The following is a 15,493-nucleotide window of genomic DNA, read 5'->3' as shown; positions in this document are numbered from 1 at the left end:
CTATTGTATCTTGGTTGGCGACATATTATAATTATTATGCAATAGTTTATATAAATTAACCTCAGCCTCACCGTGTGATATGACGACACTGAATGATTGGGTTTTGTTTTATATATTTTTTTACTAGTACTTCTGTAATACGGCTGTCATTAACAAGCGCTTTAACACTATTGTCACTGCATGTATGAAAAATCAATAAAAAACATGGCCATGTTAGGGAGAGTACCATGCTGAAGTACTTCTTGGTGGACTGGTGAAGGCCAGTACAAGGATGTGTCTGAGAAGTGTTCCCAGTGAGGTTGCAGGTGTGGAACCATCATGCCCGGACAGCGACAAAACTCCGGACAAACTCCTTCAGGCAGATCGGCCTTCGATCTGCAGTCCCTGACGGGAAGTGGACAGCTCACTGCCTGGTTCCTGGGAGCCAGTGGCGGTTCTGGGGGGGGTCCAGCAGGGGCCAGGGCCCCTGTAACACTGAGTCTGGACCCCCCTGTGGCCCCCCCTCCGAACGAAGAATAATACAGTATTTATCAGTTCCGCCGACGCAAAAGGCGGAACTAATAATACGCCCCGGGTTGAATGTGCCCCTCTGACAAAACCTCTGGCCCCAGCCAGGCCCCCTCAGTAAAATTGGTCTAAAACCGCCACTGCTGGGAGCCGCCATATTACTGGAACCACAACCAGGACTAGACCCCTCTGTAGTAAAATGAGAGGTTTTGTGAAGGGACTCTGGTGCTGGGAAACAGGGACCACCAAAAAAAAAAAAATCCTCTAAGCAGCTTCAGGGATTCCCAGAAATTAGAAACTATGCCTTAATCATGTGACTAACTGGAAGCTACTGTCAGCTGCGTGGACACGTGGTCCAGGTTCATTTGATCCGGGTCACATTTCCTTAATGCTCCAGTATGAAATGATGTTTTAGACAATAGTGTCCACTTTGTGTCAACAGTTTGTTTTTGTCCCTGACGTGTTTCAGGACATGGACCTGATGGGACACCCCTGTTTGTTTCACTGGCCTTTAACGCTGTGACGTCATCGGCCATGCAACCAGCTGGTCTCATTTGAACTTTCTTATGTGCACCCACCACCATGCTTGTTGGGTGCAGGGGAAACACCCCGACCCCCTCTCTATGAGCCCAAATCCCTTCCGTCTCGCGCGAGCTAACAGCATGGTAATGAGATGGCGGCAGATGCTCGCGTGCCTTTACAATCCCCCCCCCACACACACACACACACACACACACACACACACGCCGAGACTCCGCTGCTGCCTGGAAGATAGAGGGGAGCTGGACATCTACTTACAGGGATCACGATCCATCTCTGTGAATATTACTGTTAACTCTCCGCGCGCACTACTTTCTCTCTTTATATTTGCCCGTTTCATAACGGCGTGAACTCCTTCATATCATGACTGGAAACAAGGAGAACAAACATCAGAAGGATGAGGGTGGAGGGAGCACACAGATTCCCATGTCCCCCCACCCCGGTGCGCACTGATTCTCTGATGGGGGCGGGGATGGTTTTGGGGGGCCCCCGCGCCGCCCTCTCTCCACCTGCTACGCAGCCTTTGTCATCGGGAGCTCCAGCTTCATTTCAATGACAAAGTTGCTGAGCCCGTCGCCCTCCCATCCCCCTGAACTCCTTTCTGTTGTTTGACGTCCCCAAGGAGAGGATATGTGCCTCCAGCACGTCACCCACCCGGCCAGCCTCCCCCCGAACCTTCTGCCTTCTAAAAGCTCAACATGTCCCTTTAGACGCTCACGTTGACTGAATCTGCGCGTCGGCATGTAGAATGACATTGATTTTGATTCATGTGCACATATACACAAACAGTGTGGTTGTACTGTACAGTGCTCTGGTCCTGTTGGGGTTCAGACACCTCTGGTAATGTGCAGCGTGTCCCTTCTGTCTTTTGCAGAGGAAACGCAATGTGCGCGCGCTCTCTATTCTAGTAATGCCATTAGGGCACCATTGGGGGGGGGGGGGGGGGGGGGTACCGGCCCCTGACTAATGTTGTTTTATGTGTTACGTGACTTTGAAAATCTGTTGTAGACCCGCCGCGGGGCCCGTGTCCGCTCCCGTGAGCGACACCAGTGCGGAGCTTGGCACCGTGCATAACGATTCTGTTAGCGCGTCATCACCGCCCGTTCAACGTTACACAGACTAAAGGGGTTTAGTTCGGTGAGGCTCCCACAGTGCAACGGATGGACATCCGTTATAGACACCGGAAGCTTAAAGTGTAACTGTCACGGTGAGTGTTGAGCCAGTTAGTCTCCGCGTCCTAAAGTCCCTCAGTGTCCTTTATAAGTGCAGCTAGATGATCCCATCCCGATCCAACATGGAAGTAGAAGCACAGAGACTTTCTGTGGACTCACTGATGGACGGGCCGCGGACTGAATAGACTCTTCGCCCTTGTTGCGTCATTCAGCATCGCCGCGTGTATATTCATGTGTTTTCTCAGAGACAGATGGCTGGCGCGGAGAGCCCGTTCCCACGGGTCACACATAGGAATTTAAACATGCAGATAAAATCCATCACGGGGGCTCCGGATAATTTGCTCCGTTGAAACCAATCAGCGCTGCGCTTATCAGATGCGGCTCGCGCTCCAAATGACGCTCATTGAGGACGGACGTCTGAGACAGCGACTCCGTTCTGGAGGCTTTAAAGTGGGCTTCTACTCCTTCACTGGACTGGACACTGATGAGGATCTCTTATAGAAATGTTGGCTGTGATGTGACGTTTTAAGAGCAAAGGATGGATTAATAAACACATTATCAGCCTCTATGATCTTTATGCTTTCCCCTCCTCAGCAGAATCACATCAGCAGCTGTGACACATCCACATAAAGTCAATGTGAAGCGCTCATCGTCACTGAATACCCGAACACAAGGCCGCTGTAGATGAGGAGGATATTAGATTTGATGTGGCTAATTCTCCCTGGTGTGACTGCCGGGGACGGCGGGGTCAGGATGGATGCTTATTGTAGGTTTGGGCCCTCGGAGGCCCCGGACCAGATGGCCTGCTGCTCCTCTCTTAAAACTCCGCGTGCCTCTTGTTTGCTCTCGATGAGAGTTTGCAACATTGGCTTCCACATGACACATACTTTTATAAAACATGTCGTGCCATCACTCTGGCCGGATACGCATCTTTTATGAACCATCATAATATAGATCATTCAAGCAGGTGTGGAAGTTTGATCTGGGTTTAAATGCGGGTTCATTTGTTTTCGGGTTGTTTTACTGTCTGACATGCAGGTGTCCTGATCTGAGTCAGGAGTCACAGTAACTCGTTCTTCCGAAAAAAACAAAAACAGCATTTATGGGCTCAAGATCATTTGATGTAGAGGCATGTTAATTGGAGCTGGATGCATTTGCCACGAGGGTAAACACATGATATTCAGGAATATGTGATCTACGTTTCTGTTTTGAAAGTGTGCCACACGACCACCCCGGAGTGATGGGCATGTTTGCTTCCTCGCTGTTTTGTCGGAGCGACAACTTTTTTTACGCGTGATGACAAAAGAGCAGAGTTGGCACACGTTGTGAGTCGCGACGCAACAATGTACGTCTGCCGCGGGTCACCGTGCGCCTGTGTTGAGCACCGAATCTTTCATTGTTGAGGCACACTTTGGGAACGCGGGCGTGCGGCTCTGTGTTGGGGGATGTGGGATGGAGACGGGAGGACCATCAATAGTCCCTCCTGTGCTGCTTGGAGGAGGCCATTCTGGTGATTTAGGAGGAGAGGGGGAGGGAGGGAGACGCAGTTTGGGTGCAGGGCGGGCGAAGAGAGACTAGGAAGGCGACCCCCCCCCCCCCTCTCTCTCTCTCTCTCTCTCACTCAGTCTGGGAGAAAGCTGCGTCTTTTCTTACACTCTCACTCCTCCTCCGGCGCGCACACACGAGGCGACGGCGTATGTCGCTCTATGCAACAGCTCTGCTACGAGGAGACCGCCACGCTTTACTTTTGCGTGCTATTCAACAGAAGGACAATATATATATTTATTCGTCTATTTATTAATTTATTTATTGTACTATTTTTGCGCAGTTTTGCGCCAGTGAGCAGCGGCGGAGGATTTAACATGCCAGACGTCTGAGGAGACTCCTCTTCCCTCCCCCTCGGTTGTTTTCTCCTCCGTGGAAAGTCATCACCACAGTGCGCGCACTGAAGATGAGGGCAAACATGCTCCGAACCAAAGGAACTATTTTCTCTTCGGCGCTGTTCAAACTACTGCTGTTGGTCGCGCTCACGCGCGGAGCCACCGGTAAGACTTTGAAATATAAAGTTTACGAGGAGCAGAAAGTGGGCACGGTGATAGCCCGGTTAAAGGAGGACGTCGCCGGGGTTTTAGCCAAACTGCCGAGTTCCCTGACCTTTCGGTTCCGCGCGATGCAGCGGGGGAGTACGCCGTTCCTCTCGGTCCGCGAGGAGGACGGCGAGATCAGCATTGGAACCAAAATCGACCGCGAGAAGCTCTGTGAGAAAAACTTGAACTGCTCTATTGAATTCGACGTGGTCACTCTCCCCACGGAGTACCTGCAGCTCTTCCACGTGGAGGTGGAGGTGCTGGACATTAACGACAACTCCCCGCACTTCTCCCGCGCCATCGTCCCCATCGAGATCTCGGAGAGCGCCTCCGTGGGGACGCGCGTCCCGCTGGACGGCGCCGCGGACGCAGACGTCGGGGAGAACTCCCTGCACACGTACTCCCTCACGCCAAATAACTTCTTCAAGATCGACGTGAGGACCAGGACGGACGGGGCTAAGTACGCAGAGCTGGTGGTGATGAGGGATCTGGACCGGGAGGTGCAGTCCGGCTACCAGCTGCAGCTCACAGCCTCGGATAATGGTGTACCCCCCAAGTCTGGCTCCACTTTGCTCAAGATCAGCATCTCGGATTCCAACGACAACAGCCCAGCCTTTGATGAGCAGTCTTATATCATCAGTTTGCTGGAAAACTCTCCCCTCGGGACTCTCATCATTGATTTAAACGCCACGGACCCAGACGAGGGCACTAATGGGAAAATAGTCTACTCCTTCAGCAGTCATGTCTCGCCAAAGATCTTGGAAACATTTAAGATAAACCCAGAAACTGGACACATTACCCTAATTAAAAAAGTGGACTATGAAAGCACGGCTTCCTATGAGCTGGACGTTCAGGCTCAGGATTTGGGCCCCAATTCCATTCCTGGACTATGCAAGATTGTGGTGAAAGTGGTGGACGTGAATGACAACAAACCAGAAATAAACATCAACCTGATGACACCCGGCAAGGAGGAAGTGGCCTACATCTCGGAGGGTGCCCCGGTGGACACCTTCATCGCTCTGGTGCGTGTCGATGACAGTGACGCGGGGTTCAACGGCGAGGTGGTGTGCCGGCTGCATGGCCACGGCCACTTCAGACTCCAGAAGACCTACGAGAAGAACTACATGATCCTCACCAATGTGTCACTGGACAGGGAGAAGAGGTCTGAGTACAGTCTGACGGTCATAGCTGAGGACCGGGGCTCCCCCAGCCTCTCCACCATCAAACACTTCACCGTCCAGGTGCTGGACGAAAACGACAATCCTCCGTGTTTCGAGAAGAGCCGCTACGAAATCTTCAAATCGGAGAACAACTCTCCTGGAGCCTACCTGATGACCGTGGTGGCCTCAGATCCAGATCTGGGCACCAATGGCCAGGTCACCTATACCGTCATGGACGCTCTAGTGCAGGGGAGCCCCATCTCTACCTATGTCACCATTGACCCGTCTAACGGCGCCATCTACGCCCTACGCAGCTTTGACCACGAAGACGTCAGCCGGATCACCTTCACCGTTCAGGCACGTGACGGGGGGAACCCCGTGCTGTCGACCAACACCACCGTGCTGCTGACCGTCCTGGACGAAAACGACAACGCACCCATCATCCACTCCCCTTCCCTCAGGAACCACACTGCCGAGCTGCCGGTGTGGAAGTACGCTTCGCCTGGTCAGCTGATCACCACGCTTAAAGTCACCGACCGCGACGCTGGCACCAACGGAGAGGTGAGCTGCGCCATCATTGGTGGCAACGAAGAAGGGCTGTTTGTGATGGACGCTCGGCGATGCGAGCTCAGAACTAACGCCAGCTTGGAGCAGGTTCCGAGGGACGTGATGGAGATCCGGGTGGAGGTGCAGGACAGGGGCACCATCCGGCTATCCACGGGGGCCCTCTTCAGGCTCTCTCTGCAGGAGAACATGGACATCCTCCCCCCTCTCTACCCCACCGGCTCCAGCCAGGCCTCACTGGATCTCTCCCTCATCGTCATCATCTCGCTAGGCGCCGTTTGCGCCCTGCTGCTCATCGTCATGGTGATGTTCGCCACCGCCCGCTGCAGCCGCGAGAAGAAAGACCCCAGACACAACTACAACTGCCGCGTGGCTGAGAGCAGCTACCAGAACCATCCCAAGAAGCCTGCCAGGCAGATCCACAAGGCAGATATCACCCTGGTCCCGACCATCAATGGGACTCTGCCGGTACGGGCCCACCCACGCTCGCCCTCGGCCTCCCCAACACCTGAGAGGGTCACCCTGGGGAGCCGGCAGAGCCATCATAGCCGCCAGTCCCTCAACAGCCTGGTCACCATCTCGTCCAATCAAGTGCCAGAGAACTTCGCCCTGGAGCTGGCCCACGCCACCCCGCCTGTCGAGGTAAGACGTTGTTCACTTCCCTTCTTTTAGATGTGACATCATGACTGTGTTTGTGCTTAAACATTCAGCTGTGTGTGTTTTAGGAATTGATAAGGCATCTGTTAAAACATCATAATGGTGCACCATGCACAGTATATTTTGTCTGATATTCAGTATTTGTTCTCATATTCTGTTACCTTCAGCTCTGTGTGTCACGTTTTTGTTGACCATCACATTCAGGAGCAAATCAACGTCATGCCACCCCCCTCCCTTCCCTTCCCTTACCCCACCCCCACCCACCAAACATTGTCTCATGGCCTTGCTTGTTTGACTCCATTCATTTCCCCCTCTTCATTTTTCCTTTTATTTTTGTCCTTTTTCTTTCTGTTCTTTTTGTTTCTCTTGGGATTGTAGCAAGTCTCACAGCTTCTGTCCATGCTCCATCAGGGCCAGTACCAGCCACGGCCAAACTTCAGAGGCAACAAATACACCAGGAGCTACAGGTAATAAGCACACACACACACACACACACACACACAACACAACGTGATGCCTTTTAAGGTTAAAATTAAAGGATGCTCTATAGTACCACCCCTGTAATATCTGCCTGCCGTTGGTGCTTTCACATTAAATCCATATCAAGTAGCAAGCTTTTTGGTTTAGTGTCAAACTGTGTGCTCGGGAACTTGACATTTGCATAATTTTATGTAAAACCTCTTCTGCGGAGCGTCTCTGCCTCTCCGTGTCATCCATCAGTAGCATGGCACCCCATGACTTTTTGATAATATTATCATTAGCGGCTGTGAGACGTGTATCAAACCTGTCTGTCTGCCTCTCTGTGCAGATACGCCCTGAACGAGATGGACAAGTTCAGTCTGAAGGACAGCGGCCGCGGAGACAGCGAGGCGGGGGACAGCGACTACGAGCCGGGCAGGGAGTCGCCCATGGACAGGCTCCTTGGTGAGGGCTTTACTGAGATATATGCCCCTGAAGGCCAGCACAGACCGCATGCAGGTACACCCCTGGACCCCATCCAGCACAGCCTTCATACCCCATCACCCTCCCTCCTTGTCTTAGATCTACTGCTGGATAAAATGTTCACTATTTACAATGCAAATAAGGATTTTTTTCATAATCCTGCTAGTTATTTTCTTGATTCATCGATAGATCATTCAGGCTTTAAAATGTCTGACCAAGTTTCTCAAAGTCCAAGATGATGTCTTTAAATGTTTAGTCAGTCCAAGACCCAATATATTCCATTTAATATGATATAAAACAGAAAAGCAGATCATCTTAATATTTGAGAGGCACATTTTTGCAAGAAAAAATATTTAAAGATGAATGAATTATCAAAAGATTAGGTGGTGATTATTTTTCTCTCAATCAATATGAACTAATTTGTCAGCTCTAAAACATGACATATGTTTAGTAGAATCAATCATTCCATCCTTTTCACCACATGGTCAATAATGTTAGGTCATCTTCTCTGATCCAACACTGCTAGCAACCCCATCTAGAGGTCAACTGATGAACTGCAGACTCACATATTGGAATAATACATCTTAAAATGAATGTTTAGATATTTTTGGGACTTTATACAATACTCATATGATATAAACAAAAGAGTTATTGATTGCTGAATTCCTCCTATAATCCAAACCGGCCCAGAAATGATCCCTTCCTTCCACAATCCCACCGTCGTATTAAATCCACACTCCTCATTCTGGGCACAAAGCGTTTCCAAGGTTTAAATGAAGCTCAAACGAGGCTTTACACAAATCAAGTGGATATCGACCCTTTGGGACTTTGAGTCCCTGGACATAAATAGACTTCTGAAAACTTACACCAGATACAGGAGCTCACCTTGGAGTCAAGTAACGAAATACAAATACTTAGTATCTGTACTTAAGTAGAACCTTCAGGTATCTCTACTTTACTTAAGTATTTATTTAATGCATTTGATTGTTGAATTGTTGTTGTTCTTATTAATATGACGCCAGATTCAGATAGCCCAGCCAGTAGAAAAAATATCTTATTTTTTTTACTTTTACTCTGGTAAAAGTAGAAATACTGATTCAACTACCTTACTCAAGTGAATAAGTACATACAGTAAATTATCTGTACTCTCTGTAATTACTTTATATACATACACTACTCACAAAAAGTGAGGGATATTCGGCTTTCAGGTGAAATTTCAAACAGAATGTTGTCAGAGGGGAGTGGCCAATGAGCTTAGAGAGTCACAGAGTGTCATCAGCAGGTTGCTACGGAGACACAGAGAGACTGGAAGAGTCCCAGAAAGCAGAGAAGTGGACGTCCTTTGGTCACATGACAAGTTATTGAGACATTGACATGTTTTGTTGTGGTAAACCCACCAAATAGTTTGAGATGAGGAAATCACCATTACATGCTTCTAGTTAAACGCTCCACTTTCATGCTATAATATCACTGACGCGGGAACTCTTTACATTTGCCATACATTTCACCTGAAAGCCAAATGTCCCTCACTTTTTGTGAGTAGTGTACATGTACCACAGTACCACCTGTCTCACGGCAAGCCGCAAAATATTCATGGAATAGAAATCAACTGGTTTGTGTACATGCACGCTTGATCAACAGCCATGTCTCACTCTATCATCTACTTCCTGTTAGCAATACACTGTTGTAGCTACAGGATATCCCAGCATGCCTTCTGTGTTCTGCATCACACAACGGCTGCATGTGCATCGGCCTTGAAGGTTTGTGAACGTTACTGAACGCGTTCCACGTTGTTGAGATATCTCTCCAGATAGCTCAACTGACCCCCCCCCCCCCCCCCCATCATCTGCTCTCCCTGCTACTGTCACACTGCATGAGTCTCTGAACGCTTTTTGAACATTGATTGACCTGTACTGACTTTGAAGCATCCCCCCCCCCCCCCCCCCCCCAGCTTTCCAGCCAGCTTCCCACACAGCCGTCCCTCCACACTACAGTTGAGCTACTTCCCAATTAAAGTCGACCCAGACGGGCAGACAATCTCATCACCGACACCTCCTCCCTCCTCTGCTCGTTAGTCACTTTTTCCCCCCGCACATTCGAGCCGTCACTTTCAGCCGTCCACAGCGAAGCCCTCGTGCTCCTCTGATGAAAAGGAGGCATTTAATTGCCATGTGAAGACTAGTTGCTATGGAGTCGGCTCTGAGTTGCACTCATGATTAAGCTCTGAAGAGCATAATTACATCTCAAAGCTCACCTTTTTCCTTCCGTGCGTTCATCCCGCCTCCCGCCCCCGTGTCCACTGCAGCAGGGATGATTTCAAGCAGCGTTTAGTCGCGGCCCTGTCATTATGGTTGCATGTGGAAGAATGAGGTAGAAACTCTTTGTTTGTAGCCCAACAGCTCCATACATTACATTACTCAGGAAAGAGCAGGATTCAAAGCAAGAGCCTCTCTGCTGTCCTTTTGAACAGGAGTAGCGTGACTCCTTAGACATGAGAGGTTCTGATCTGCTCAGCTGGGGTTAGCTCGGCTTTGCATGAACACTGGAAACTGGTTGAAAAGCTAAAACGAGTAAGCTAAAGCTTATTAACTACCTTGTTTTTTTTTAATTCACACCTAAACAATTAGATGACAATGTGTGGAAGTTAACTGGGGAACTATTTCTCCTACTGGGTGCCATTTCCTGGAGTCACAGTCAGACGTGGAGCTGAATCCCATCCCATAATATATCCAGAGATGCTGCAGAGAAACCTCGGCCATGTAGAGGAAATCCTTAATCCCAGAGATAACAAGATACAACGTGCTAATGATGAACTTCACAGGTTTGAGGAAAATTAAAACTCTTCAGACACTCTGAATGCTAGGCTAGGCTAACCACCCGAACTCTACAATAATACACAGGCATGAGATTCATATCAGTCTTCAAATTAATGAGCTAATTTCCCCCAAATTGTTGAACAATTTGTTTCAAGAATCTGAGCTCTCTTTAAAAAAACATTGACAAAGCCGCCATAGGGGCATCAGGCCACTCTTTGTTTTTTTTTAATTATTTTTCAAGCATTATAAAAAAATAAATAGGAATTGAGGACAATTTAATGCCCTTTTAACTTTTAGATCACACCCTCCCACATATTGTGCACATATTTAACACTATATGCTGGGAAAATATACATAATTAGTATTATTTTCTTCATATTTTTATATCAAAATCCAATCATTTTTATTTTAAGAAGAAGATGCTCGCTTACATCAGCTAGTACCAACCAATTTCAACCAATCATATTGTGGTATCATCTACCGATTATTCCATCGATTAATCGAGTAATCGGAAACCCCGGAACAAATGACCAGTTCTTAAAACTGACGCTCAAGTCACTCTGCCTGATTACTTTTCCTGACAAATATTCAGCGAAGAAGAGACCGGGGTCTGAGCCAATCAGAGATGAAGGCCCGCCCATACTCGGCCTCTGATTGGCTCAGACCGTGGTGATTCATCTCTGTTTGCTGTGGGAAAAAAACCTTATGCTACACATAAACAAACCTGCTGAATGTTTGGAGCGCCCGGCGACCAAGGAACATATTTAGTCACACTGATTGTTGGTCACATGAGCGGATGGTTATCATGTCCATGAAAAATAATCTCCTGGTTCAGATGTGACCCAGTTCTAAACAACATGGTTGCATACGGGCTCATAGTTTACACAAAGACTTCTCGTTGTCCTTAGAAATCAAGTTAAATGGAAACGAGGCCCTTGACCCCATAGTCACTCAAACTCAGGAGCTCAGCCTTTGCTGCTTGGATTTCCACGGAGCTACAATATTAAATCATTCAAATTAAACCGTGTCCCAACATTGTTGTCCTCAGTCTGCAATGCCCCCCCTCCTTATCAGGAATAAAAGTCGAATCTGTGTACGTCATTGGCAGCGGGATCTGTGGTCTGTAGTTCCTAATAAAACTAGTCAGATCATTTATCGGCAAGTAAATCAGCCAAATTACAGTCAGAGAGGCGGGATATGAATGTTACCTTTATACACACACATAAGTTGGGTTAAGTCTTTCATTTTCAGCCTTTCATCAGCAGGTTCAGCCAATCTGCTGCCGCCCTGCTGTACCCACATGCACTTTTCATCTGCTCTAAGATGTATTATAAATGTTCCTTTCATGTTAATGAGGGGATAATGAAGTCCCTCAATAGCACGACTGAAAAGCGCTGCACTCATTTAATGAAGGCTTTAAGTTGGCATATTTGATTTGTCTAATTTATTCTTCAGAGATTTTCTATTTGAAGATTTAATATTGAAAAGAGCGACTTGAAAGGAAAAAATGCAGGGCTTTTAGAGGAGGGGTTATTTTGAATGGCTAATAGGCATTGATCGGCCTCACTGAATTGTCTCTCCGCGGTAAATACATAGGATAGTACTGTAGCAGGCAGGGCTCCTGCAGAGAGCCTTTCAGACTAATTAGGGCACATTTCTGCCGTGTTTCCAGAGATGCCGCAGCAAAGAAATCACCTGGGGAGAAGCGGGGCAAATATTAGAACAGACTCAACACACGTGAACCCGATCTAATTCATGAAAAAAGGATATACATAGACTTCAAATAATGAGATGTGTCTTCCTTTGCAGCGATGAGGCTCTGCACAGAGGAGTGTCGTGTCCTGGGTCACTCAGACCAGTGCTGGATGCCCCCCCTGGTCTCCCCGGCCTCGTCCTCCGACTACCGCAGCAACCTCTACATCCCTGGGGAAGAAGCACGCCAAGCAACCGATCTTTCCCAGGAAAAGATCCCACAGCCGTGCACTGATGCCAGCCCCGCCCGGAACCAGAGCTTCTCCACCTTCGGCAAGGACCTTGGGGCTGAGGACGGTGGAGAGGAAGAGGAGGGAGGCGGCAGTGGGGGCGAGCCCGGAGACGAAGACCTGTGCGGGACCACGTCATTGCTGTCAGAGATGAGCAGTGTGTTCCAGAGGTTGCTACCCCAGGGTCTGGACTCATACGTCCAGGTCAATGAGAACCCAAAAGGGACCAGTCTCAGCGGGGTGGGGGTACCCATGACTGGATCTTTAGATCGCAGGAGGGGCCATCTCCCCGGCAAGCCCAACCCCTCCGTCCATCAGCAGGGCGTGGCAGCCTGGGCCGCAAACACCCACTTCCAGAACCCAGGAAGCAGCATCGGCCCAACCGGCCACCACCAGGGTGGTAGCTACCACACCCTGAAACCCAGCACCAAGCTCAGCTCCCAGAGCAGCAGCCACAAGGGCTTGCAGGCGCCCAAAAACAGCCCCCAGAACAGCGGCCATGCCACCAAACTCCACAGCAGCCCTCTCCTCACGCCGCTGGTCAGCCCCACTCTGGTGCAGCCGACCTCGGGCCTGGTGCCAGTACCGGCGGCGCTCCCCGGGCCCTCCTCCAAGTGGTTGCCGGCCATGGAGGAGATCCCTGAGAACTACGAGGAGGACGATTTTGACTCTGTGCTCGGCCACCTTCAGGGCAAACGCAGCGACAGCCGACATGAGCTGGTGGACGCCAGCGAGCTGGTGGCCGAGATCAACAAACTCTTACAGGATGTCCGGCAGAGCTAGACTTCCTGTTTCTTATCCTCGTTATTTATTCGCCACCCAGTGACTGATTCCTTTCCTTCAGAATAAAAGTGAGGGACTATGAAAAAACAAGACCTGCAATTGTCGTTAAATTTGCATTTTTAATGTAATAATTGTGTTTTGTGAATGCTAAATATCCCAAAAAAATGTTTGTATTTGCTGGTTTGGTAAACTATGTACACCATGTGACTGTATTTATCTTTGTATTTTAAAAATACATTTGTATACTTATATTTATAAAAAAAAAGTGTATATAAACTTAACATAAAAGTCTATTTTTATATTTTGAATGCATGTTGAGTACGAAAACGTTGAATCAAGACTTTGACATGCGACCGACATTCTACATATTTAAATTGTCTTTTGTATTGTGATTCTTTTTGTCACTATAATATGTATACAATATATTAATGAATTACTGGACATGTGTCTTTGTGGATTATTGTGGGGAAGGGGATGGTACACAAATAAAAACTATGCTCAAACGTTATTCAGCTGTCTGGTTCATATGTGTTGTAGGTTCTACTCCATGTATGGATTTAGCGCTCCATGTGACCGTTCACTCTGAAAGGCGTTGAAGCGGCTCTTCAGGTGAACGAAGGTTAGAATTTGGATTTAATAACTTTATTAAACATTTAGGTCTGAGGCCTTCGCTGGACATTTAACAACAACATATCTATAGTAGAACCACAGGCTGCAAAAACCAATAGAAAAGAAGCCAAAACCTCAGCCAGAACAGAGAACATGAATCCATATTCGGTAAGTTGGTTGAGCAGAGAACACACCGTCGCCTTTGATTCTGTGTTCAACATAATCTCACCTGCCAAAAACCTCTTTCATGGGTTTGATTTTGTTTGGTAAAATCAATCTGTACAAAATTGTTTCATACATGAACTAATGAAAACTATTAAATTCAATTAAATGTATCATCTATTTGGTATTGCTCTCATTAACACATTTCTGAGTAACATGTCTGTTGATGTTGTCCATATATATGTGTATATATATATATATATACACACTGTATGTATGTATATATATAACAAAACTAGTTGTTGAGGAATAACAACCATATTAACGTGGTCTATGTGGATAAAGAGTCCAGGCAGGTTTACCCTCCACTCTTTACATCAGCACATTCTGGGTTCTTGTGTGTGAGTTTGCAGTTTGTGTGATGTCTTCTTGTGCTCGTGTCAAGAAACTTCGGGGCATTTCCCCTCGATGCAGCCGGGATGGTTGCCTTCGCCGTGCATTCTGTCAGCGAGCCCAGAGCCACTTGAGTTCTCACAACAAAGGGGTGACAGCTGCATGCATGTTGGCTGGAAGAAGAGCGTTTTGCTGTAGAAGCAGATGGAAATGGTGAGGAGAGACATCTCCCTCCTCTGGTCCTTAACAGCTAGATAATGGGTGACACCTAGAGGTGCAGCATGTGCACTGTAAACCATTACCACTACTACCACTACTAGCAGCACCAATGCTGACATGGAGCCGGGCCAGACAACCACAGAGCCCCCTGGAGGACAAACCACCACCCTGCATTTGAATCAAGCACACACTCAGCTGCTGAGGATCTCGAGACAGGAAACACTTCACTGTCCATGATCACGGGTCAAAACTAAACATAGAACAGAAAAGAAAATAAATGAGTTAAATTAGTGTTTATTGTCCCACCAGGAGAGCAACCAATAAAGACCGTAAACAAAACACAATAAAAAATAATGAACGCAACACAAATCATCAACAGTACAGCCAAGTATGTGGCATGGGACTATTTAATGCTGTTGGTTCATTATATAGATGCCTCATGGGAAAAGAGTGGAAACCTCCTGTATGATCATGTCTGTCCAGGTCATAGTAATCACTGAGTGGACGATTATTATAGAGATTATTATGGGGATGGATGGATAAACAATACACACACACACACACACACACACCCTAACCCTAACCCTAACTAAAACAATTAAAAACAGGCAAGGAATGTCATGACTAATACAAATAAAAAAAATATTAAACAATATAAACATAATTTAATGTATAATATACGTTTCACAATGATAGAAAGAGACTTCCATTTATATTTTTTTCCACTAAGACTACTGAATGCATACTGTGGGCTAGGACTACTGAACGACGCCTGTTGCTTTCTGCATCTTAACCAATGGACCCCTGAGGCGCCTGAAGTGTGAGCTTCACTCAGTGTAACCATAACCTACTCAAATCTTATGCAAAAAAATATACAGTTTCTATGTCCCTTTATATACT

General features: G+C 47.6%; 1 protein-coding gene across 3 annotated transcripts; it reads left to right on the top strand.

The window, feature by feature from the left end:
- The first annotated feature begins 3,915 nt into the window (after window positions 1-3,915).
- Window positions 3,916-13,708, top strand: pcdh18b (protocadherin 18b). Of its 3 annotated transcripts, none has more exons than XM_084009529.1 (4): window positions 3,916-6,672; window positions 7,066-7,154; window positions 7,496-7,611; window positions 12,255-13,708. In XM_084009529.1, exons 1-4 carry the CDS (start codon window positions 4,171-4,173, stop codon window positions 13,208-13,210), a joined length of 3,663 nt encoding a protein of 1,220 aa, XP_083865655.1. In that variant the 5' UTR covers window positions 3,916-4,170; the 3' UTR covers window positions 13,211-13,708. The 3 variants fall into 3 exon arrangements, with proteins under 3 accessions (XP_083865655.1, XP_083865654.1, XP_083865653.1); XM_084009528.1 differs by having other exon boundaries at window positions 3,918-6,672; window positions 7,099-7,154; window positions 7,496-7,665; XM_084009527.1 differs by having other exon boundaries at window positions 3,918-6,672; window positions 7,496-7,665.
- Window positions 13,709-15,493: the final 1,785 nt, after the last annotated feature.

The sequence above is a fragment of the Eutrigla gurnardus genome (genome assembly GCF_963514095.1).
Source record: "Eutrigla gurnardus genome assembly, chromosome: 5".
NCBI lineage: Eukaryota > Metazoa > Chordata > Actinopteri > Perciformes > Triglidae > Eutrigla > Eutrigla gurnardus.
This window is presented reverse-complemented; position numbering and strand designations above follow the sequence as displayed.